Consider the following 24606-nt stretch of genomic DNA (forward strand, 5'->3'; position numbering starts at 1 on the left):
AGAGAGAAGGTGGTGGAAGGGGGTACAGAGGAGGAGGGAGATTGAAAAGCAGAGGAAAGGGATCTGTCTCCATGGCAACCACGGGCACCCCCTTCCACACTCCTCTGCAGAGAACTCTGGTGGTCTTTGTGTAACGCGATTCCACTAGAATGCACTGTGTGGATTAGTGCAGAGCAGTGCCTGCGGGGCCACGGTAAAGACAGTATTACCCAGATCAAACGCTGTAATCACACAGAACCAAGGGGGCTTGCGCATCCATGCCAGATAAAACAAACGCCTGGCATGCTCAGGTGATTAGGCCATTATTACTGGTTTGCAGACCCGTGCCAGGACTTCGCCAGTGGAAACATCATCCATCGCCACGGGCTTAATGGAAAGGTAACTTTATGCCAGAACACTGCCACTGATCCATATCTATTATCCATTAAGTCCAAGTCCATTATTATCCAAAATGGTACGCTCGGAAACACTGCACGAGTATCAAAAAACAAACATGGACAGGGAAAACCCTAACGTTACCGACATTAATAATTCCGTAACATCAAGCAAGGCTAAACATAGGGCGAAGTATTTTTTTACCCTACACTAATCAGACAAAAAAGCTGCTTTGATAAACGCCGTTCTTATAAAGACCAAGCGTCTCTCGAAAGCAAGATCTCTCGAGACTCACCTGAATTCACTGTCAATAACAAATAATTGGATATTAAAAGCAGTCTGCAGCAGAACCATTGAAAACATGAAAAGGAATGGAAACAGGCCATCCACTCGTCCGGTGTCAGGCACTCAGTCGGAGCAAAAGCTTTCATCCCTGTACAGCCCACCCTCAACCTCTTGATTGAGAGCAAGAAAGTTCCAGAAAGAAAGGGGGCTGCTATATTGCTGCATTCAGGAAATGTACAATTGCGTCTACGTGGGGGGGCAGAGAGACAGTTTCATTGCCGAACCCATCCGACTCTGCTTTTAAAGTCTTACAAAAACATCACTAAAGAGGGAAGGGAATGGAGTTCTCAGAGCCTCTCGCTACACAGGAACAAGCTAAAAAAGAGGGCCTGGAGAGGGCATTCATCCCAGCTGACCCCATAATTAAGAGTACTCCACTACCAACAAAACATGCAGAGAGGGTCATGCTTTTCCTTAAGTGCCTGGAAGTTCGGCTCTGCATTGATGCATCATTACAATACGGCTTCTTTAAGATCAATGTGCAAAACTCAAACTAGTTTACAACGTACACAGAGAATGAAGGCATGTGTCATTTTTATACAAAAACAGTTTATTGAATTATCAACAACTGTACATATCTTCAGTGACAACACAGTTTGCTACATACTTTGGTGTGTGTTTGATGTGTCCGTATCTACCAGTCGTTTGCTCTTTATTTTGGGGGGGATACTAACAGTGTGATGCTATAAACAAGATGGACTATAGGCCAATGCCTGTGTGTTAGGATAGTGTTATGGTCCGTTTGGCTCATCTGCAGACACTTTTTCTTTACTCTGTGCTTCCTGTATATGAAACACTATCCACACAAACCACATTGTACATCACTGGGAATTAGAAAGGGGGGGGGGGGTTGTTGGGGAAAACAACCAATTTATCCAAAATCCAGGTCTTCCACTACGAGACAAGATGTTATGTCCTGATCATAACAACAGCACGATGAAGTCACAGGTTTGAGAGTAGTCCTCTACAAATTGGTAAATACAATCTTAAAATCCAGAACAATTCGCACGATGAGGGATTCTTCTGCTTGGAGGAGTCAGGGTCTCTTTCTCTGAAGCCAATCAGACAGTCAGTTATAAATGCTCGACGAGTTTGTTTGAGAAATGAACTGCCCTTCCTGCAAGGCCTCGATTGCAGTCTCAGGTGCCTCGCATGGGCTTTAAGCCACTCGAAAAAAATCCACAGGACATTTTACAAAAACGCCTCTGTAATGCGATTTAGCTCAAAATTGTTTTTCAGGAGGGAGGGAGAAAACGCAAATTAGATTTCCATAAAAGGTCAGCCTGGAAAATGAACTTCTCAAAAGGGGGAAAAAAAACGGAACAGAATATCCATCGAAAAAAAGGTCTTAATCTAATTTCAAAACCTCAAAGGGGAAACTGAGCATCGAGGAGAGAACGAGAGAGAGAAAATGATAACCATCACAAGTGTAACTGGACACCAAAATATAAATCTATAAAAGGCATTTTAATACTCCATTATGTACACTTTTCACAAAGCCTCCACACAGATGAAGTTTCAGAACGAAGCGCTGCTTCACGATGCATTATGGAACATCCTCACAGCGCAGTGAGGAACAAAAATTAAACAATCCAACAAACAAAGATTGAAGAAAAACAGCAAAGGAAACATCTCTAGTGCCATATGAACCAGGCTGAGTGTGCTGTTGGTGGTGGTGGTGGTGCATTGTGGGAGGTCTTGTAGGGCTGCACGTTTGGGTCCAAGTTCCGGTATCGCAGCACAGATCACCCCATCCCCCACTCGATCAGGGCATTGGTGAGTCATATAGTCAGTGAGTGCGAGACAGGCAGTCAGACAGACGGAGACTGTTCTTGTCTGTTTGAATAGGAGAATCAGTGGAGTGAGAAGTTGTCTAGTCTCTCGTCCCTCCTCCAGAGGCCTGAGCCGCACCAGCCTGTTACCTCAGTCTAGTAGATCACTTCATACACCGTGGCCTTCTTGTCTCCAGAGCCTGTTACAATGTACTTGTCATCTGCCGAGATGTCACAGCTCAGAACCGAGGATGATTCCTTTGACTGCGGAAAGAAAAGCCAAAATGAATCTAGTGAAATCATCCAGCTTGAATTTGAAGTCTTCTAAAAATGCTGACGGCTGTGTATACAAGCACTTCCACCAAACGATGCATTAGCTTCTGTGCCAAGCCCCTTTAGTCATAAACACTTGAAGGGTTATCATTATTTACTCTTAAGCTGGTAGACGTGAGCTAGGCGAGCGGGCCCGTATCCGCACTAAGTGGTCAGAACCCAGCGTTAATAACATACTCCTGCCCATTTCCGCTGATCAAGGCGCGGCCTGTCAGCCGGCGGTCACCGTGCCCTTTCTACTGACTCAAGCAGCCCACACATTTCCTGTAGACAGACTGTATTGATCTCTGTACCTGGAATATGCTGGCGCCGTAGGGAGTCCTCCATGCATTCAACAGATTGTCCTTCCCAGTGCTCACGAACCATTTACCTTGACAAGGGAAATCAAACGTAATTAGAGCTCTGAACAGAGTACGGGCAAAATGGAGATATGTGCAGAAAGCCAAGTAAAAGACAGCCTGGTAGGAAAGGACAATCAAGGTTCTGTTAAACTGGGGGAGCTGTGAGCAGTCAGATGCTGTGCGGCTTTATTACTTAATGCAAACTTAATGGAATGCAAAGATCTCAATTTAAGCCGCCGCAAGCGAGAGCAAAATCTCAAGTCTTAGTGATTTATGAAACAGATCATTGAGGTTTGAATCACAGAACACAATCGGTCTCTTACCACAATAAGCAAACTTGAGAGACAGAACACAGCTTTCGTGAAGGTGCAGCTGGTACTTGTCAGGCTTGGTGTGGTGGAGCACCTCCACATTGCTGCTTTCCATGCCAACAGCCAGCCACTCGCCCGTAGGACAGTAGCCCAGGGAGAATATCTGTAATCGAGAAAAGCCAGTCTGAGCGGCATTGTTTTTTTTATTGCATTGTATGAAAACTACTTAACATAAGTCAGAATATGAGGGCCCAACCTGAGATGTGAAGTCGTGCTGTTGGAGTTGCCGTCCCTCTCGGAGGTCCCAGGAACGAACTGTGTTGTCAAGACCACCTGTCCACAGCTTGGTGCCATCATGAGAGATGTCAATGCAGCTGGCACCATCTGTGTGGCCCTGGAACTGCCTGCAAGTCATGCCAAGAACAGTGAGTGATAACAAAATGCAGTTCACGATAGTACAATCCCCAAAACTGTGCGCTTGCCCACCTGACAAGGGTTTGGTTGTGAAGGTCCCAGACGGCAATGTTTCCATCACTGCAGCAGGAGAAACACACCTTAGCGTCGGGGCTAATGGCAAGTGCGTAGCAGGCCGGCGCCGAGGAGGTCAGTTCGGCTTTGATGCGGGGTGTCTGGGAGGCAAGATCCCAGATGGTCAGAGTGCTGGCCTCCCCTCCAACAATAAGAGTGCGGCCGTCGGGCAACAGCTTACAGGAGCGGATGTAGTTATCCCTGTTCTGTAGAACGTGAGGCAATACAGAATTAACAATTCAATGTTAAGAGATGAACCATTGGAGTGGAACATTTATTCAAATTGTGCTTGACACCAATACATGTTTCAATACACTGTTGCAGATATGCCGTTTACAAATATGCTGTATTAACGATTAAAGAACTAGCAGTTAAACAAATGGAACAACAGCACTAGTTAAAAAAAGTATGGTTTTCGCCCTTACCAGACAGTCTAGCTGAGACACTGGACTTTTACTTCCAGGCTGACTGATGTCCCAGATCTTAACGCAGCCCTTGCCTCCGGTGTAGACGTGGCGAGTGGGATTACTGATAGTGACGGCACACACAACCTCCCCATGACTGAGGGTGTTAATCTGACGAGCGTGACGGGGGATCCCTGGACCAATCAGAGCGTCTGGAGGGAAGGGCACGGGCTGCATCTGTCCATCAGCGCTGACGTGAAAAGAGTAGGCCCTGAGACAGACAGAGCGGGAGAGAGAGACCTCTTTAGTAATCTAGCAGCCAGCGGTGCACTGATTAAAGTGGCTTAATTAAATCAATTACAGCAATATGAGCAAGTAGTCTAAAATGAGTTATTAAGAGGGAAAAGGTTGTGCACTTAAGCACTCTTGCGGAACCGTTACATAAATACTGTGGGAAAAAGAGAGCGGTCTAGTACTCTGTTGGACACTTACGGTTTCCCTCCGGAGATTGAGGTGAGGCTGGGAGGGAGGCCCGGGGCTCTCATATGAGGATGTTCGAAACCCGCCTGCAACAATAAAAGACGTGTTAGAAAAGCAATCCACGTTAAAAAACACAAAGACAACCTGTGTATTATGCCTCTGTGCAAACATTCACCCATTGAATATAACCCGACTTGATCGATGCATACTGTAAAAACATGCAACCGCAGAGGAATGATTCTTGGACTGCTCCTTCATTTACCCGAAAGGATGAAGCAATCAGACGGTAGGCAGTGAGGTTGCCTGAGAGCCCAGTCAATGTAACGCTTATTTCACACCCAGTCACACACACTACATCACCTCGCGCTCTCCCTCCACTCTGATGGTGGGGGCTTTGGGGGAAGAGAGAGATCGAAAGCGAGCAAGGAAATGAAATGAAAGGAAATGGGAAAGAGAAAGGTAAGGTAGGGATCAGGCTAAGTTTAACGCAGGGGTAGAAATCTTTGGGCACCTCACAATTCAATTAGATTTTGATTACAATTTAATTTGTCATGATCTGATCTCAAAATGATTCTTGATGCATCGCAATCTCTCAGCAACATAATCCAGACGGATCAATGCATACACACTCACCATAGGCGTGCGCCCGTAGGCGGCTGCGGCTGCCACGCTCATCTGAGGAGAGATGTGAAGACCTGCGTAGACTCCAGGGCTGGTCAGAGAGCCATTCATCTCGTGGTGGCCCATCATGGCAAAGGGAGATGGGTATGAGAGGGGGGTGCGCAGAGCAGGGGCGGCTGAATCAGAGACACACATCCAATCATAAATCAGCATCAGTCAACCGCGGGAAAAGGAACTGAACTCAGGAGCAGGGAGATAAATCTCAATCAAAGACCCCCTTATATGGAGCTGCTTCAAAGATGCGTTTATGTAAGATGCTTTAAGCTCTGTTAAAAAGGCGAGCCTAGAAATTTGCAGAAGCTTTGGATTATTTCCATATGCAAAGAACTCTCTTCTGGTTACATTATTGGCTGTGTTTGCATGGCATGCTGCGGGAGGTGCCGTTCCAGATTAAAATGGCATCCTTTCTAAAGCTGTGGGCATTCGTTATAAACTCACCTAAAGCTTCCATCGGAGGCTTGCCCAGGATGGGCCGCAGCCCAGGGGTGGTGCTGGTACCTGGGGTGGGGGCGTCGTTACGAGGTGTGGGGGTGTTGGACTTGAGTCCAGGCGTGGAGGATTTGTCGTTCTGCAGATGTGCAAGTGGAAAGGGCGGGGCGAGAGAAACACAGAGAGAGAGAGATAGTGAAAACAGAGTTCAAATCCCCCCAAACGAGGTATCATCCAGGCAGAAGATTTAAGTGGTGGCTGAACCTAATCCAATCCAATTCTGACAAACTCACTACTCCTACGAAACTATAAACCCCGCTATTTATCCCCAAACCCATTACTGCTACAATAGAAATGAGGCTCGTTTTTTCCTTCCCTCGCTTCTCTCTCGCTGATCTTTTTTTTTTTATGCACAGGACCAGAATGGTTAAACGCATTGAGTTATTAGCAGGGAAGACATGGCTGATCCAGCTAGGGGGATGCATTATCCCTGACATTTACAGATGTATTTAAAGCTGAGGCTGAGAAACAGACATTCACTTCTGAGCCATTACAGAGAAAGACTGGAAGATCAGGGTAAAAAAGGTAACTTTTTTTTAAGGCTTTCCATTGCTGAACCCCCCACTCATCAAGCCCTTTCCTCAAACATATCCTGTAATTCTGCATCACAGGCACATACCCAGATTATAATCATCAAACCTTAAACAGTGCAACACAGATATTACAGTTTAAAAAATCCAGAAACGCTGAAACAAGTAAATGTGTCTGATATTAGAACCATATTACAGAGAGACCCTTACATGACCGTGCTCCTTATTTTTAGAGGAGGGGGTGCTGCCGGAGGAGGCCACAGAGGCAGGGCTGTTGGGTGTGTCCTTCTTAGGAGGGCGTGGCTTATCTATGCCATTCTCAGGTGGGGAGTGGGCGGGACTGCCTCTGGGTGTGGCAGGGTCCTATTACACAAAAATGTGAGGAGTTAAGTTTATAAATTAATATTGAACTAAGACTACATATGTATGGAATAACTGAAGATGGACTGTTCAATTATTAAAACAGGTCTGCACACCGCATTACTGTGTGTTAATTTTCAATAATTCAACAGCCTTGAATTATTTATTCTGCTGATATCACAGTTACCAAATGTACATGTGCACGCAAGTAACTTTTTAGGTTTCTACCCCTAAAACGCTTGTGTAAGAAAATATTACACAGCCAGAAACAAGCATCTATTTGAGACTACATATCAACATGCCAAAGCAGCAGCTACAGAAAATCAACACAAACCAGTACAAGAATTGAAGAGCGTTGTAGTATAAATTGTTTTATATCTAAATAGACATCTCACCTCATTGGAAACATCAACCACCAGATCGTCGCTTTTGTCTCCGTCACTGTCCTGAAAGCACAATAACGATGCAGTGGGTGAGCATCAGCATTTCATTACAAACACTATTATATTACAGGTCACAGAACTCACATATCGGCTCATGCTGTCCTTGTCCTCCACTTTGCGTTTCTTGGAGTCCAGGCTGTAATCAGATGAGCCGCGGTGTTTCTCACTGGTTGTGCGCAGGCTGTCTGATGGAGAGATGGAGTTGTTCTGAGGAGGCGACAGACAGAAAACGTTACTTCAACCTAATTTATTCATTCATTTTGCATGAAAACCACCCTCAGATCCCATATGACTTTCACATTATTTAGAAAATTCCGTACCTACACTTCAACTCAAATCTGTTTTATGTAACATGACAAAGGAAACATTTCAGTTCAGATTTTGAAATGACTGCCATGACACTGACAGGTACTATACAGCTGTTGCATTTGACAGAGATCCAAGCTTAGAAAACAATAGCAAAGGGGACTAAAACAATAACCATTATCACACTGCACACTTAAAAGCCTAAAGCATCCAATCCATTCCAACCAGCAGACTCAAAAACCCAAAACAGATCTAACATAATACAGTAAGCTTGCCAAGCCGTATCTAACAACCCACAGTAGACTAAACACAAAAAGCGTGCTGGCCGCACTACAGAGTAGACAAAGTTAACCAGACAAAAGAGCGGCTTTTATTTACTACCCCACCTGCCTCCCTTCCTTCTTTCACTCTCTTCATCTTCTGGAAGAGACAACAAACAGCTAAAGGAAGACATGTAAAGACAATGACCCTTTATCTGTGACAGCCAAAAGAAAAATCTGTGAGAACCCGACTTGTGTTTGGGAGCATGTAATAGCCATTGATCGTTGCATCACATCTGGATATGTCCCGGTCCCCGTCCCAGAGAAGATTGTGGGCCTGCGGTCCAGCTAGACAATGACTACAGTCTAGAAAAACGCAAAAAAACTACATCCACAAGGATCGTGGTGACCATTCAGTGTACTTCCATGTTCATTCAAGCACCCAATAATGCACCTCTAAATATTCCAGCCAGCATCATCTGTAAACTTCAGATGCAAAAAGGGAGTTTACTATAACTTGGGCCTTTCCAAGAGCTCACGACACAATCCAGCTCCTAAAGCTTAATTCATTCCTTCCCAAGATCTTTCAGTTAATGTGAAGCGACAAGAATCATGGGGGGGAAAGGTCTCCAGATCACTGCAAGCGTAAATGGATATTAAGCCGAGAAGATGAAGTATCAGACTGGGCTGAGAGCCCAACAGAATCCGTCTCTCTCTCTCTCTCTCTCTCTTTGCATGATGTCTGACCTTTAAAGAGATGCTTAGCGTGACTCATTAAGCATAGTCACCAGCGTGCTATCAGATGACCTTAGACAACAGCAGCGGCAGCAAACACAACTGCACCCTGACGTCTCACTGCCAGAGGAGCTCCCTTCGCCTCAGACATGACTGCACCCATTCAGACCTCACCGGGTGAGCAGAAACCCAATCTCACGGCCACAATAAGCCATCAGAGAGATTTAAGCCCCGTTGAATAAATGTCTTTTACAAGGGCACGGAGATGAGAGGGAGTAAAACAATTCCCGCGACTGTGCTCATACATATTTATCGCGGTAGCAAAAGAGAGCGAAGAAGGGGCGGTAAACAAGCCGAGATAGCAGAGGGGTGGGGAAGAGGAGAGAGAGGGATAAAATAAATCCCACAAAGGAGGGAGGGAGTCGACGTCGTCTTTAATTGTGATAAAATTATAGAGCCGAGCTAATCTGCACGCTGTAATACGAGTCATTTCCCATCTGCGGAGAGATGCGAGTGCTTATTTCATAAAAAGCTTGTTTCTCTATTAGTCATTTTAATGAACGCAGATTACCCTTTCGTGCACGAGTTGCGTGTGCTTCAGGATGAAGGATCTTACTTGACATTTACATTAATGGAAATTTTCTTAGGCATGAAATGGGCCAAGAGGTGCTTTTCACCCAGTAAAACGAAGACAGATTGACTGTACCGAAACCTAGTGAATGGCCTATGCAGGCATCGTCTTAAAACATCACTACACATCTTTGCAGAAAACACTCAAAGAATATGTTCAGTAGAAAAAACAAATCGTAATAAATGTTGCACATTTTGGGAAGAAAATAACTGCACTAAACTATATATTTTTACATTAGCTTAGCATCATGCTAACATCAACCTTTAGTGATCACCTACGAGTCGCATCACCCAAAAAAAGTCCTAGTCTAGTCATGTCATTAACGAGGTTTTGTGTCTGTAGACAGCTCACTAGGTTCTGGAACAGAGCTATTAAACACAGAAAAGAAGGGGGAGATACTAGTAACTTGATACTCACTGTGCTCTCTGTAGTCAGCAGACCCCGGTCGGTGTTGAAAGACATGCGGAACGGCAAGACAAAACAGAGATAAACAAAAATCAGTTACCTTGACCAACTGACAATCAAAGATAAGGGAGTATTTCATCAGCAGGTAAAGTATGCATGTTATGTACACAACACATTTAGAAAAACATTAGCATGTGTCCCTTTCTGGCCTTGCCAAATTGAGCGAGAGAATATGAAAATAAATACTGCACTTTACTCTTCCTCAAAACATTTCAAAACTTTGCTCAAGCTGCAGCCTTCTAGTCAATAAAAGTAAATGTTAACCAGGCGATCCAAAGGACAAAGAGCTCCAGAAAAGAAAAAAAAGTCTATAATAGTCATAAAGCACTCCATATGACTACACTTCAAAGTCTTTTCAAGTCATACAGAGGCTTTGTGTGAGGAACAGATCGAAAATCAAGTCTCGAAAATCCATGGTCACCATTCCCTTTCACTGTATAGAAAACATACTGCAATAATTTTCATTTTTTGAAAGAATAGCAAACAGGTTTCTAAAGACACGATGGATGAGTAAATAATTAATCATCATTCATTTTTGGAGGAACTATTCCTTTAATCACTTTACATACTTTCAATTTTAAAAGGGCCTTTAGATCTAAATGGAAAGCCATATGGAAAGCCATACTCTTATAAAGCCAACCTAAGAAGGTGAATAATGTCAGCAGCCTATAAGAGCAGCAAAAATAACCACAGAGGAGGGGTGTTATGAGACAAGAGTTTTATTCATATAAGATGTCTGTATGACTGAGCAACTAATGTTCCACTCTTCTGGCTTTAAATGAGAACAGTGTATATGTGTGTGAGTGTGTGTGTGTGCTCCTTACCTCGGTGCTCCAGGTCGTGGTGGTTTTTTTCATCTTTCACAGGCAGGTGTGGCTGACTTCCCAGAGCTCCCAGAGCCAGCAGGCCCGAGCCAGAGCCGGTGACCGGAGGGATTCCTGGTGGCTGCAGGCCAGACGGATGAGGGGGTAAAGCCACAGGACCGTGGGCAACATGAGAGAGGTGCTGAGCCTGGAGCTGCTGCTGCTGTGCAGAAACAGACGACAAGTGGGCCGGAGGGAAAGAAACCAAGAGATACACAACACAAAACTACACACGCACATACGGTCTCTGGGCTGCCCCATTTAGAAGCACAGGTGGGGGTCGGGGAGATATTTACATTCTCGCACACTTGAGAGTCATATTTTGGGAACCTGCAAACAACCCTGTCTTTATGTTGCCAGAAGCTGCATAACCTCAGATTTTAAAAGCTTTAGTGTGAGGCGAGTTTACATTAACTGCGACTTCAATGCTGTACAAAAAAAAACAAGCATGCGATTCAGTACATTCACCCAATTAACAAAAACAGCAAAAAATAAACTCCTGCATTCGCTCTAACAAAAGAGAGTTGTCAAGCCCTATTTAAGATACAGTTTAAAGACAGCAGGCGTTGGAATGCTGTCAGCTCATTGGCTTAACACCACCTGCTCCTTAGGCCCATCAAAACGTTGGACGGCTATATTTACTCCCCTCACATTTGTGTCTGGTTATTACCCAAAGTATGAGTCACTCGAGAAAACCAAACTTTAAACAGCACTTGAACAGCAGCTGGGCTAAGCCTTTGTGTGTGTGTGTGTGTGTGTGTGTGTGTGTGTGCACCATGTGCGGCGGCGGCCAAGAGCGAGGGGTCCTGCGTTGGCATGCGTTCAAGGCTCCAATACCTCCATCAATATTTGAAAAGCTTGGAGGAAACTGATGAGTATTAAAAACCACTCAGCATGGGAAGCGAGCAGTTTAAAGCAAGGTTAAATAATACTTAGCGGAGCCACCGGTTTAAAAAAACAACAACCCATCCTCCGCAATTTATTAGCATCCGCAGGAAAAATGAATTATTCAAGCGGTTGTTATAGCATATACCTCCCGACTTTTATCAAACCCCGAGTCAATCAATGACTATTTACGGTCATTATCCGAGAATCCTGCCATGTTTTTTCTCTCGATGTGGAAAGGGTAGATGTTATTGGCTATGTACGGCGAGCGTGGAGGTACAACCTTTCAGAATTACCAGCAGGTCATTAATGCCATGCCATAAGTAAATATCAATACTAAAGGGTTATTTATAAGTCTGGAATGCTCCAAAAGCTTGCCCTTTCCAGTGGGTAAATCATTATAAAGATGTCCATCACAAGGCCTTATTCGGGTTGAGTATAATTGCTAACAGCTTTGCGGATTATTTGCACAGCTGGCTGTATATTGAGGCTCAGGGCCTTTGAGATTGGCAGGAGAGCGAATGGTATATAGAAGAGCTCGCCTTGGGAATTGAACCTGCAACCTTACCTTCCCCAACACAACAGAGCTGCCAAGCCAATTATGAGCTGTGCCTCTGAGTGTGGATCTGTGAGGAGATGTGATAAAGGAGCGTGTGAGGTGTGCGCGTGCGTCAGGGAGAGGCACCGAGTGTGGGTGGCGGTGTACACGCTTGAAGAGGAAGCGAAAGGGCAGGAGAAAAAGATGGAGATAGCGAGACAAGAGTGGAAGTGAGTTGCGTGAGAGGCGGTGTCAGTGGCGTGATGTCAGGAAGTGAAGAATTACCAGGAATAAAAAGTAAGCGATTGTGTGTGGCTTCCGAGATGACTGACCACATGGGAAATTAAAGCAGCGCTTGATTCATGAGGGAGAGCCTCCCTGCTCATTCCGGCTAATGAGCCACTGATGTGTAATATGCATGGACAATAAGTGAACCCTCATTAGAGCCCTGGCCATAAAGACGAGAAAATAAAGAACTAAAACCGACACCTCCCGTAATTTAATATTCCTACATAAAGACTTTCTCAACTGTTGCTAATCTTTCTCTCACAGCAAAACACCGAACGCTGGCAAGGTGTAAAAATGAACAACAGACATATATAATTATAAGCGGCTAAATCAGACAAACACTTCTATTCCCAGGTGTCAAAGCTAAACAACCTCCTCTTGGGTTTTGTGCAGTATCCATGCAACGTGCTGGCCTGAGAGAGATCAAAACATAAAGCCCTATGATTCGCCCTCTTGGCTACAAACACACTTAATTGGGCTCACGACACAGTAGGGGGCGGTCTTAATAGTGAACTATCTTTACATGCACATACACAACATTTAAACATACACACGACAGTTGCACAATTTCTAAATGTGATTTAACAATGTGCATACAACACTATTTCCATGTTATTTTTAGCCTATTTGATCTCTGTGTAGTACTCTAAAATGGTTCAAGACTCGCTCATTAAGGACCAGCCAATTAGATCCAAAACGTTAGAAAAAAATCAAATCTAGGCAAAAACAACCCACCGTTCACTAAAACAAGGACCCCCACTACTGCAAGCCCTCAACCACATTCCCGAAAACCGTCGTACCCAAATCTGACCAAACTAAAATAAGAACAAAATTGCGCATGGAGTGAAAACTAAGGACAATGTGGATTGGAACACTTCTGCTGTTCTAAAATAAATAGGACTAGTGTGGATAAACACACTGGTCGGGGCAGAAATGCTGAGCTGCAGGAGGAGGCCATCTTAAGACCTCTGATCAAAGTCATAGCACAGCAGAAAAAAACAGCTGCCCTAGATGCATCCTATTACCGGCTCTGAGGTTCATCAATAAGAGATGCTGGTTTCTGCTCTGAGAAAAAAAAGTGTGTGTGTAGCACTCGTCTCACCTCTGCCTTATACTATTTATGAAGACTCTGGCACCTACGTGAGCACACACACGGTTCGCTAGGTGAATTACAAATGCTCACCTACTCAAAAAACATTTATGTCTATCTCAAACAAGTGAGTGTCTTTCTGCGTGCTGTGGGAGACAAACACCCCAACATGCCATGAAAACATTCTCAAGGCTAAAACCTGTACTGTATTTTTACTTATTCTTAAGCACTGCATGATGTCAGGTGATGGCCGGGCAGAATATGTAATCTTGTTATGGCTCTTTAAAAGAATGAGTCCAAATTCAAACCTTGAAGGGTTATTAACCTCTTAAATTATTCTGCTGTAATATAACATCAAAGCTATCACAGAGATCTTTCCAGAAGTTAACCTCATGCCTGCCCCCTTCAGACTTAACTCCAGTAATTATGTCAGAATAAGCGTCACAGGTAAAGATCTAATTGAATTCCGATATCAGATGACGCAAACCCACCCTCAACCCTTCACCTCCCAATTATCAGATTTTTCTTTTGTAGGGTAAATCTTAAAGCGACATATCAAAGCAGGGTCAACTGCTGTAATCTGCTCCGGATGCAAAAGGCTCAGATTTGTTTTTCTCTACGTGTTGATAGGGATCCGGGTCACTTGTCACTGATCAATAAGCAACTGTTAGGAGGTAGTGAGCATTTCTAGGAAAAACAAAAAGGTAGTAGTAGCTTTGAGTGTGTGTGCAAGATCGTATTTGTCCGCTAATGCAATCCAGGTCTGTGGAGAGGAATGAAGCTCCTCTGTAAAACCTGATCTAATTAAAGGTATCCTAATTAAAGGTGCGGTCTAATCAAAGGTATCTAAAAAGAGGTCTGAACAGCTTCAGGGAACTGTGAATGGAAAGAAGACATGGGCTACATATAATTGTACTAAATAAAGCTCGTGTCTGGCCTTACATTAGATAAACAACTAGAGGCCAAAAGGTACGCACGCAAAGTACATCACACACATGCTTCTTCAATCAAGAAAGCCACAAAAATACAATAAAGACACAGAACGCATGCACTTCATATGTAAACACATTTTTAAAAGCATTAATTGGAGGAGCAAACCTGCACAACTATTAGGTTTTTAAATCAGTCTCAAAATGGTTAACAACAATTTAAAGCATCTATTCGTATTTATGTATCAATAGAAGTGCAGGTTTGCCCCTTACATTGGGTCAAAAGTAGTAATTAAAGAGGTATACACACGGTGAGAGGCAGATTGGGAAGTCCACGTACCCCGATGATGGCATTCAACTCTGTCATTGTCACCTGCTTAGCACGTTCAACAGCTTGTGCTACCTGCTGTTGGTGCTGTAACAGGGGAGAGAGAATGATAAAATTCAGCATCAAATTTGTTTTGAGAACTTGACACTTTTTAATAATAGTGAAAGTCAATCACCTGAAGGAAATAAAAACTGTTTTGAATCTATGAAAACTGACAAAAGACCTTTTAGAAACAGTGGTAAAGCTCACCTCTTGTGACAGAAAAGGCATAATCTGGGCTAGAATCGCATTGAGCCTTTTGGCAATCTCAGTCTGGAAAAGAAAAAGTTAGGAAAAAAGGGTTAATTTACTTCTGTTAAAGTGCACAACTAAGCCTTTATAGCATTTCCCAACGATTAAGCCAATTACCACGGCAATCAGAACCGCTTGACTCGGCACACTCCAAACTGCGTGATATTGACATGTGAAATATTTAAAACATTATGAGAGCCCAGGGGAGAGAGAGCACAGCTGCGATGAGTGAACACTCCAAACCACACAGAGAATGAGCCAGATACACTGGAGCTGTGTTAAGAGGACCACAGCACTTCACCTCTTATCAGCCTAAAGGAACAGCGTACTGCCACACACCTCTTCACTCTCAACTTTACATTTAAACCTTAACTATCATCACCACTTTTGTGTAATCACATTAAAGAAAACCCTGCAGCAGTTGTTCAAGGCTGATTCTGTTCATTTCAAATGGCTCTCTTCACAACAAAATTACTGCCAACTCCTGTTGTTTAGCAGATGTTAAATAATGCAGACGTTCCCTGTGGACATGTTGGAAGCAGACAAATGTGATAAAAGACTTAAGCGCTGACCACAAAAAAACCTGTTTGTAAAATCCCAAATTTATGACTTTCCACCATCCAAAACCTGCACACAAGTGGTCTAAATAGAAGCCAGAGCTGAAACATTACGGCATCCTTGGTGCTTGAGAAAAACGAAGCAAAATATATGATGAAAATCAACCTCATTCAACTTAACATGTTGATTATGTCCACATAAAGAATGAGTATTTAAAAACACAACAAAAAAGTTCCCTATTCTAATGATGTGACACTCACGTCTAATGAACAAAGGTGGATTAGGTCCAGACCTGTCAGGGGCTGGGGCCTACACCGCCCTCACCAGACCCCACCTTCTTCATTTTCTCAGCATCAAACCCACCCACAAGTCCCCCCTTCATCTAGCCCACCACAGGGACCCGACCTTCATTCTCTCTCCACCCGCCTGACCGTTTCCATGGCAACTGCAGTTGAGCAGGCCCCGTCTCCTATCGCGCGCCGATCATTATGCAAATGGTACCTCAGCTTGACCGTAACAGCCTGTAAAATCATATTACGTGCACACAGGCAGGTCATTAAATTGAATTTTCGGCCTGTCGATCGGATGAGTGCTGCGCACGAATGGAGGATAAAAAGGCGAGCAATAGGAGAGGATGATGTGGGGTCGTTGTGAGAACGCATGACAGTAGAACAGGGGTGGGGGGTAAAACCAGGCCTCTTCACCCAAAGGCTACACAGAGCTACAGTAGGATGTGCTCCATCTCTCTCCCCTTCCATCATCAGAAGCAGGCAGCAAACAGCACGGCAGACATCACAGCCTCTTCCAGTGATGAAAGGAGCTCACATCACAGGTCTGGCACTGGCTTTGACCGAGACCAAAGGAGAACGTCAGGAAAGCCTCTGAAAAATAACTCTGCTACAGATACATCATCTATAGAATTTATGAAGCTCAGTTAAAGCCAGGGCCAGAACGGAGCACAAACACATCACAGGGATTTCGCCTCTATTTTTCATTTCAATGGCAAACACAAGCCGCTGTGCCAACCAGGAAATTATTTATAACATATTGCGGAAAATGCCAAGCAGTTGCAGGAGCCAGACACAATATTTCTTTTACAAGATATGCTGTAACACCCAAGAAAGTTTAACTCACTCCCAGGAATATAGACGTGTGTCAGGGTAAGCAATATGTTGTTTTAATAAAAATAGAAATAAAGGATATACTGAGCATAATCTGATGGCCTAGATCAAAGACATCCCGCTACAACAATATGTATAAAACTTCCTAATGCACAATATAAAGAACTGTTTACATTTTAAAAACAGTATGCAGATAGAACTAATTTTTTCCCCCAAATCATTTTACTGTGCATCACTTTACCACAACAAAACATTATTTTTTACCCTCCTATCAGTTACAAACAATAAAAATGTTTCTTCAGCTAACATTTCTATATTGTTGCTCCCATTAATTTAGCTCTACACGATCGCATACACAACAGTCAAACAAAAGCTTTTGTTGTAAGGATGTAAACATAACATGACAGGATCAAGCAGTACCAGTGGTTTAGATTTCAGACACCTTACTTGACTACAAAAAACCCCCAGAAGACTGCATCAACAAAACCGGTTGAAAAGCCCGCTCAGTGTATAATCCTTATTTGCCGAGATAAACCGCGTCAATAACAGCCTAACATTTGACAGGATTTGCGGTGGGCTGGGGAGCATCGAACGCATTCCTTAAGGGCTTAACTCGACGTTGACAGCTGGCCGAGTGAGGTTAAGGGTTGCCTTATCTGACGCTCACTCCAAAGCTTCATACTTTATCTTACAAAAACAATCCCACCGTCAGGGGAAAACAAGTCAGACAACAGCAACGTACATAAAAAGCTAGCATGTGTTGCGCATAATGCGTGCGTCTGTGATGAAAGCACCACTGTGCATTGAGTTGGACGAGCAGACAAGCTTTTAGCTACAACCGCAGATAAAAATGGGATGTCACTTTAAGCAGATGAAAGCCTGCCTCTTAAGTGGCAAGCTTCACGCTCTGGTACACAATTACAGGTACTCGGACCTGTCTAGCACCATTTCAAGAGCACTCCAGGGCCAGGCTGTCAATGGCATGCTGAAAGCTATTTGTCTGTTGCCATCAGCGCCAGCAGAATGGAGTGAGACGCTGATGAGCATTGAATATAGAGGAAAACAACTGGTCCTTCCAGGCATGTGTCTCCATCACAAACAATACTTGACCTAGTCGGGGTGATGGGCCCTGTATTCTGCTGGGGTGAGAGGGTGGTAATGCTCTCTGACAGCCTTACACTCAATACTAAAGGTATAACAAGTTATATATATATATATATAGAACATGTGTGTGTGTGGCGGAGGCAAGCGTGCTGCTTAACAGGGCTTTTTTCGTCATTCAAATTGACCTGCATCAATCGGCATGGCAACCTTGCTACATTACTCTCTACCTGGATTTGCGACCTAACCAACAAAAACATGGTGATGAGACAGGTCTGATTCCCACAATCCTCATTCAGCGCTACTTTAACAGAGGTTCTGTGTACTCACCTCAATGAGCCAGTCAGTTTACTTTGGCTCACATAAAGAGGGACAATCCAGCCGTTAGCAAACACTTCCTAGGGCAGCCCTTATAAATCATTTATCAGCGTCCCCGTGTCAAGCCGGGGCTGACTGGCTCAATCTGGGTCTGACAGCGAGGAGGAGCGTGCGAGCTTCCCTTTAGTCTCACAACAGGTGAGAAAAACTCTGCGGATCGACCCGAAATAAGCCACACTGAGAGCGCCTCAGTCATCACAGTAGCTCATTGACATGGACCAGCTGCCATTACCGTGGCTGTCTGCAGGTATCAGACGCCAGCGTGCATCCTAAAATCCGCATTACGCCTCAACTGTTTAAAAAACAAAGCACCTACGAAGGAATGGGAGAGGAACGGATTGCCTGGCAGTAGGAATAAATCCTCAGCGCTGAGAATAATGCGGCTCGGATCTAGCAATCTGCGCTAACTCGGATGGTTAACCACTCCCTGCCTGGCATTCGTTCCCAGATTCAGTTCAACCCGGATCAACATAGATGGACAATTTATGGTCTCTGAGGCAGTCCCTGATAAAAGTCAAGACGCTAAAATGGATTAACCTGTTTACATAGAAACAATCCAAACACCCTACACCCCTAATCACCTCCTCTTCTTTTCTCTCACACTGATGTCCCTCTACTGCTAGCAAGTAGATAAGTGTCTAACAGGAGCCATAACAGAGGCAAGGGGCCTGACAGACAAAGAACTTGCCCTATGGACACTGATGGATCGCTATCCACCAGCTCCACCCAGATGCCATTAACCTTTGTATGGTGGAGAAGGGGAGCAGGCTGGGTTGTCTCTTGAGGTGACCTAACTACATCTGGTGTGCAGCACAATCTCATTATTACCTAGGGGACAGGAAATGTGCGATACATCAAAATATTGCCAGGGTATATCAGCTTAGTCTTGGTAAATTTGGCAAGACCAAATTTGAAGGACAATATCAAAGGAATATCATATACGCTGAGAAAATGCAGGATAAGGATCGATCGGACCAAATGAATTAACGGTGGGCTATTTTTTCTCTTAGAGTTAATTTATATAGGTTGTCTTAAATGTGCTTACATAATAGTTCCTCTGCAGACTGTGCTCAATCATTAAATCACATAGCCCCTCCTGCCAAAGTCCTTCCTTTAATCTTATCAAAGCTGTCTGATCACACTCTGCTCAGCACAAACAGGAAAAGAGAGTTGACCGAGTGTGTGTGTCTTTGTAACTCAGTCCTGATTCGAGCGAGTTTCTCACAGCTCAAAAGAACGCAATCCACAGACTCTCTCTCATCATCTCTACGGAGCACACTTCACTTGTCTCCTAACACACCGGTGCGACTGCCTTGACTGACGTATACACACACAGCGTGCTCTCAGAGATCTGTCTGCGACTCCGAGATTGTGTGAACAGGGATCAAAAGGATACATACCTGTTTGTGCATTTCAATGTTCAGCCCATAGGACATCTCATAGTACTGGAAAAAAGGAAGAGAGCAAGTATTCAGTTTTTTGTACAATCTGAGCCACATCAAATATTTCCACCTGATGAGACTGAGGAAAAGAAAGTCAGATTCTAGGGAAACATCAGGTGGTAAGAGAAGAACAGGTTTTTGATGCGCACATCAAAATCGTGTACCGATTTCATATCTGCACAGCTTGTCTTTCTGCGTATGATATTGATAATGGAACACAAATGAATATCTAAAAATCTTTGCCACATTTTTTGACTAACAGAATTCCAAGACTTTGAATGGAAGTAATTTGTGAATACTGATTTTTTTTAATCATTTTATAAAGATTGCACCGACAAAGACCCATTTCTAGGCCATAACATTTCAACAGCTTAGCATAACAAAAAAAACCTTTAACAACTAGTGACAAAATATTTTTTTATTTTATGAATTTCTATTGATCTGAGGCTTTTGAAAATTCTCTGAATTTTTTTGCTCAACAATGGAAATGTTAGTACAATAAACATTTAAAGTGTAATATTTTAAAAGCTTTTTGCATACTATATAAAGAACATTTTGTTCACATAAAAAGGCCATATTTTCCTTGAAGAAAAAACAGGGTTTCCCAATAATCTCAACAGTCCTCTGCAAGTGTAGATGCTGACACTATCAGCGCAAACAGTCAACGTGGGGATTCTACACTGTGTTTACCTAACCTCTCCTCCTCCTCTCTGACTGACATGCTTTTTCCTGTGAATGGAATGTTTAACTAGCGTCCCTGGGTATTGGTTAAAGTCATTGCTTGCGTGTTTACACAAGATAAGAGAATACACTTCCACAGTTTAACCTTGTTTAGTTACATCGCGAAATGCTTTGTTTTTCTTCTCTTGATCTTAAATCCTTCCGTGAGGCTGTTTTGATCTTCTGAACATTTACGGTTGGATTTAACCCATTGGCGTTGTGTAAATTATTAAACTTGTGATTAAGTTTAACGTTGAACTTATATTGCTGTTTGTTTGCGTGTAAAATCTGGTTATCCTAGAAACAATAATATGGAGGCTTTGGATTTCTGTTGCAATTGAGTATTTTCCCACAGACGCCTCTGGCACTCCTCCATCACCCCTCACCCAATTTACAGCCATGCATTTGTCTGAAAGCAGCGTCTCCTTGGAGAATAATCAGATCCACACACAGAGGGAGGTAGAGAGAAGGGGGAGAAGAGGGGGGAATAGGAGTGAGGGAGAAAAGGGGACAATGCTGTGGTCATTGACCCCTACGGCTAAGGGGTGGTGTATGAAAGGGCCCGAGGCTAAGAGCAGTCAGTCAGGGCCCTTTAATAAAGCAGGAGGCTGAACTAAAAGCACCAGAGGGGGTTTCACAAACACACTCGAAAACACACACACACAACCACTACCTCAGACATAAAACAAGCCATCTACCTTCACCTCCTCTTCTATATGACAGCAGATTAAATATCGGCTACTCTTACCATAACATAATGGCGCTGCATCTCTGTCTTCTCATTGGCCAGTTTGTCGTACTCCACTTTGAGACTGTGGTAAAAGAAATGACCAGTTAGCACACAACCTTTTTTATCACTGCTTACACACACAGAATGAACAAATAAACTACATTTTCATAGTAGTTCATTTTAAGGCAAAATAATTTAGTTTAATACCCAAGCAAACACTGAGCAGATTTGTTTGTCCCACCATTTGCATCTGAATATAACACAAATTGGCCGAACTGTAATTTACAAGCTATTTTCAGGCATATAACTTTAAATTATTACCTGTGATACTGGGCTTGCAGGAACTGAAATTCATCTTTGATCCTGTCGCAGGACTCTGCCACTGTGAATTTGAAGCCTGGCTGACCAGGCTGGTGGGGCGCCTGAAAGACAGCCATCACATCAATCAAACTCAATTACATCCTCAGAGAACCAAATTTGTTTTCCACCGACTGCAGAGCGAAGCTCTAATGCATTCTGGGCCCTGGGAGAGAGGCTCTAATATTTCAGCCCGAATGAGGGCTGGTGTGACATCTACGCTAGTGACATCTGGGATATAGCTGGAGCACCGGTAGCATTCTGACAAAAGAGGCAGGGGAATCTTTACAGTTCTGGGTCTGCCTGAAGGGGCAGCCGTTTTAGTGCTTCACATAAACACCAGCGGGAGAAATGGGGTCGCCTCGCTTGGATGGGTCCGAGCGTGCCAAACCGCGCCTGTAAAAATGCTGTTGTTTTCGCCCTCCCTTTCTCTTTTGTTTACGTTAAGACTCAACCAGGTGCACGTGGAAAACACAAAATTGCAGAAAACTGAGAACAAACACATTTACAAAAAGACGATCAATATAATTCCTCATTAACGAAAAGTGATTTTTTTTACCCCAACCTAAAGGTGCTTTTAAATTGCCATTCTCTTTCACTTCAAAGCATTCACAGACATGGGGACTAGGGTGCACATCATGCACATAAGGATGTCGTTCGTCATGGACGGACGGCTGTGCCCTTGCTCTCCAGCTAAACTGATGCAGATGTAGCAATTATGTTCTATATCAGTTCAAGATGCACAACTTACCGGATGCCGGCCCTGTGGATACATCTTGTAATGTATCCTTTATTTACTGGAGCTCTCTTTGGCGGGGGTGTCCAGTCCACTGTACCCGACAAAACAATCAGCCGGACACGAAGCCCACTGGACGCTGGGGGGCAAAATCCTCCTGCTCTCAGATCTTTGCCGCTCGAACCCTTTCCCTCTTCGTGCAAACAATGAAAAACAAACAAACAGACGAGGAAGAGACGTGAGAAACTTGCATTAAAGCACGGGATCATAATGACGGTTTGAAACTCAATAACTTGCGGTTGACAACAGGACGCGGAAAGAGTCTTACGTGCGCCTTTAAAACGTTCACATAAAAAAAACTCGGTTTATTGTTGGAAAAATATCACACTAACCTGCAGAGCGCTACTAAACGCTGTAATGTTGTTTGCCACCGCTGGCTGGGAATTTCTACAAGCTCTTAAGCTAATGATCGGGCTTGAACAATCAGCACTTAACTAGACCTCGAAAAACACGAGAAACCCCTAACGTACATACAGAGCGCTCGAGCGAAACGTAATAATATTTCAATACAATACGCTCCTTTATATTATTATTTTTTGGCAACTGACAAAGACCACATCTGGGTCCTCATATTACATAGTATAACCGGAATACGTGAATAAGTCAACAAAGTGATGAGTTGAGCCTGTGTGTGAGGAGCCTTTCAAGACTCGGTTGGATAACAAGCTATTATCGCTAGCTAACCTGCTAGCCAATCGTACCTGTCTTTGTGCGTCCGAACTGCCGAACAGCTTCCACCGTTTCAGCAACTGCCAACAACTTCTGAAATGTAAATCACCGCTTTAATTTCTAACTCGAGCGAAGGAAACGGTTCCCGGTGAGCGCAAACGGCAAGAAACATCTCCCGTGCGCGCTCTCGCTCTATAAAAAGCGGCGACTCGAGGAGAGTGTCTCTCCGAGCGCAGGTCCGAGGCAAAGCGATAATAAACGCCAAACTCCACGGCACGGGAAAATGTTCGCGTAATCCCCCAGAAAACACTGCCGGAAAATGTACTTCCGATTTTGAAAAGGTTTGGAAGGTTTAAATGCGTAACGTTGTACTTCTTCGTCGCTCGAGCATTCCCCTTCGTCCAGCAATGCAACCCTGTGCCACACACAGACAGTCTACTGACACGAGGGCTGAGCTGCCGCGAGAGCACCTCTTTTTGGCCAATCGGGTGAAAGAACGGAGAGCTTTGCCTTGCTGTCCAATTGCAGCACTGCGTCCCCACGTGGGGACTGCACCCTGATGCATGACATCATGCTCGCCATTTTAGATCAGAACAGGTAGCTTGCAATGCAGTCGCTGAACATTTCTAGGCATTTCTAGACAAAGTGGAACGATGTCACTGTGAAAATATCTTTGTTTTCGAGATCTAACACAAAAATTACCCTTTACACCTAAATAGACCACAACATATGTATTACAATCGCATTATTCTTATTATTCTGTTGAAGCGTTAGATGTTTACATCAAAGTATATATCTTCCTGTCTTGTTTTTTTAAAGGAAACAACAAACTATGAATGACGGACGTACAGTAGACAAGTAGACTTTTATGATATTATTATATTAACGTTAGCTGTGTTTTTTCACTGTTGTGCGTACCGATGGCTCGGTTAAATGATGATTTATAGTTAAAATGTGTAATAGGACAGATTTTGTCTAGCTAGGAATACTTCGTAAAGGTTTTTTATTTATTCGCATTTAAATGGTGCACGTTCACTCCGTGTTTATAAATCACACGTTTCCGATTTTTCTCCAGCTAATGTCACGACAATAATATACATTTGCACAGCAACGTGTATATCTATAAGAATAGCGTTGGGAATAAGATGATTGTTCTGGTTTGATCCCTGTTGAACGTTACAACGGCCATGTCTGAGCTCAGGAGAAGCGCCCAATCCTGTGCCGTTTCTTCCACTGGACCCACGTGGGTTCCCTTTGCGGCTTTACAGCCTCTCGGCCAATCACGAAGTAGCAGTCATATTCTCTCGGCTGCAATTGGACGGTAAAGGTTAAGGCTGTCATTCAAGAAGGCTCGTTGTCAATCAATACCACGCGGGGTCAAGCGCTGACAAATGCCTGTGCTTCTCGCTCTTCTGCCCGTGAATAGTGCCTGGAATGGCTGCTTAATTAGCTTCGAATGGCTTTTCTTTCCAGTTCAAACAATCTGTTACTACCACGTGGTAATGAGAGCCTTACATAAAACAAAGGAGCAAAGGAGCATGCAAACACTTAATAACGTAAAAAAATCCCCTCACTCATAAATCACACGTTACCCATGTACCAATAAAGTTATGTTAATGTCATCTACGTTTCTGTAAACCAGGGGACCTTAATAGTAATTAAAATCTTGTCTACTACTGACGATTTTAATAACTTTCATACAATAAAAAGTCATCACCGATGCATAAGCTATC

General features: G+C 43.7%; 1 protein-coding gene across 1 annotated transcript; it reads right to left on the reverse strand.

The window, feature by feature from the left end:
- Positions 1-1254: 1254 nt before the first annotated feature.
- tle3a (TLE family member 3, transcriptional corepressor a) lies at positions 1255-23299 on the reverse strand. Its single transcript, XM_057347910.1, has 21 exons — positions 22906-23299; positions 22160-22337; positions 21373-21473; positions 21070-21133; positions 19560-19604; positions 14960-15022; positions 14693-14797; positions 10614-10812; positions 9742-9749; positions 7477-7599; positions 7345-7395; positions 6800-6952; positions 6009-6138; positions 5523-5686; positions 4902-4975; positions 4431-4680; positions 3964-4211; positions 3734-3881; positions 3490-3640; positions 3119-3195; positions 1255-2756 (listed from the first exon to the last, which is right to left on the reverse strand). Exons 2-21 carry the CDS (start codon positions 22181-22183, stop codon positions 2649-2651), a joined length of 2286 nt encoding a protein of 761 aa, XP_057203893.1. The 5' UTR covers positions 22184-22337; positions 22906-23299; the 3' UTR covers positions 1255-2648.
- Positions 23300-24606: the final 1307 nt, after the last annotated feature.

The sequence above is a fragment of the Triplophysa rosa genome, linkage group LG12, assembly GCF_024868665.1.
Source record: "Triplophysa rosa linkage group LG12, Trosa_1v2, whole genome shotgun sequence".
NCBI classification, from domain to species: domain Eukaryota; kingdom Metazoa; phylum Chordata; class Actinopteri; order Cypriniformes; family Nemacheilidae; genus Triplophysa; species Triplophysa rosa.

Coding starts and splice junctions, on each gene's coding strand:
- tle3a (XM_057347910.1), bottom strand. CDS start 22,183: ATGTATCCACAGGGCCGGCATCCG. Junction 4,681..4,901: donor TCAATCTCCGGAGGGAAACC/GTAAGTGTCCAA, acceptor TGTCTGTCTCAG/GGCCTACTCTTTTCACGTCA. Junction 2,757..3,118: donor ACGGCGCCAGCATATTCCAG/GTACAGAGATCA, acceptor TTCTTTCCGCAG/TCAAAGGAATCATCCTCGGT.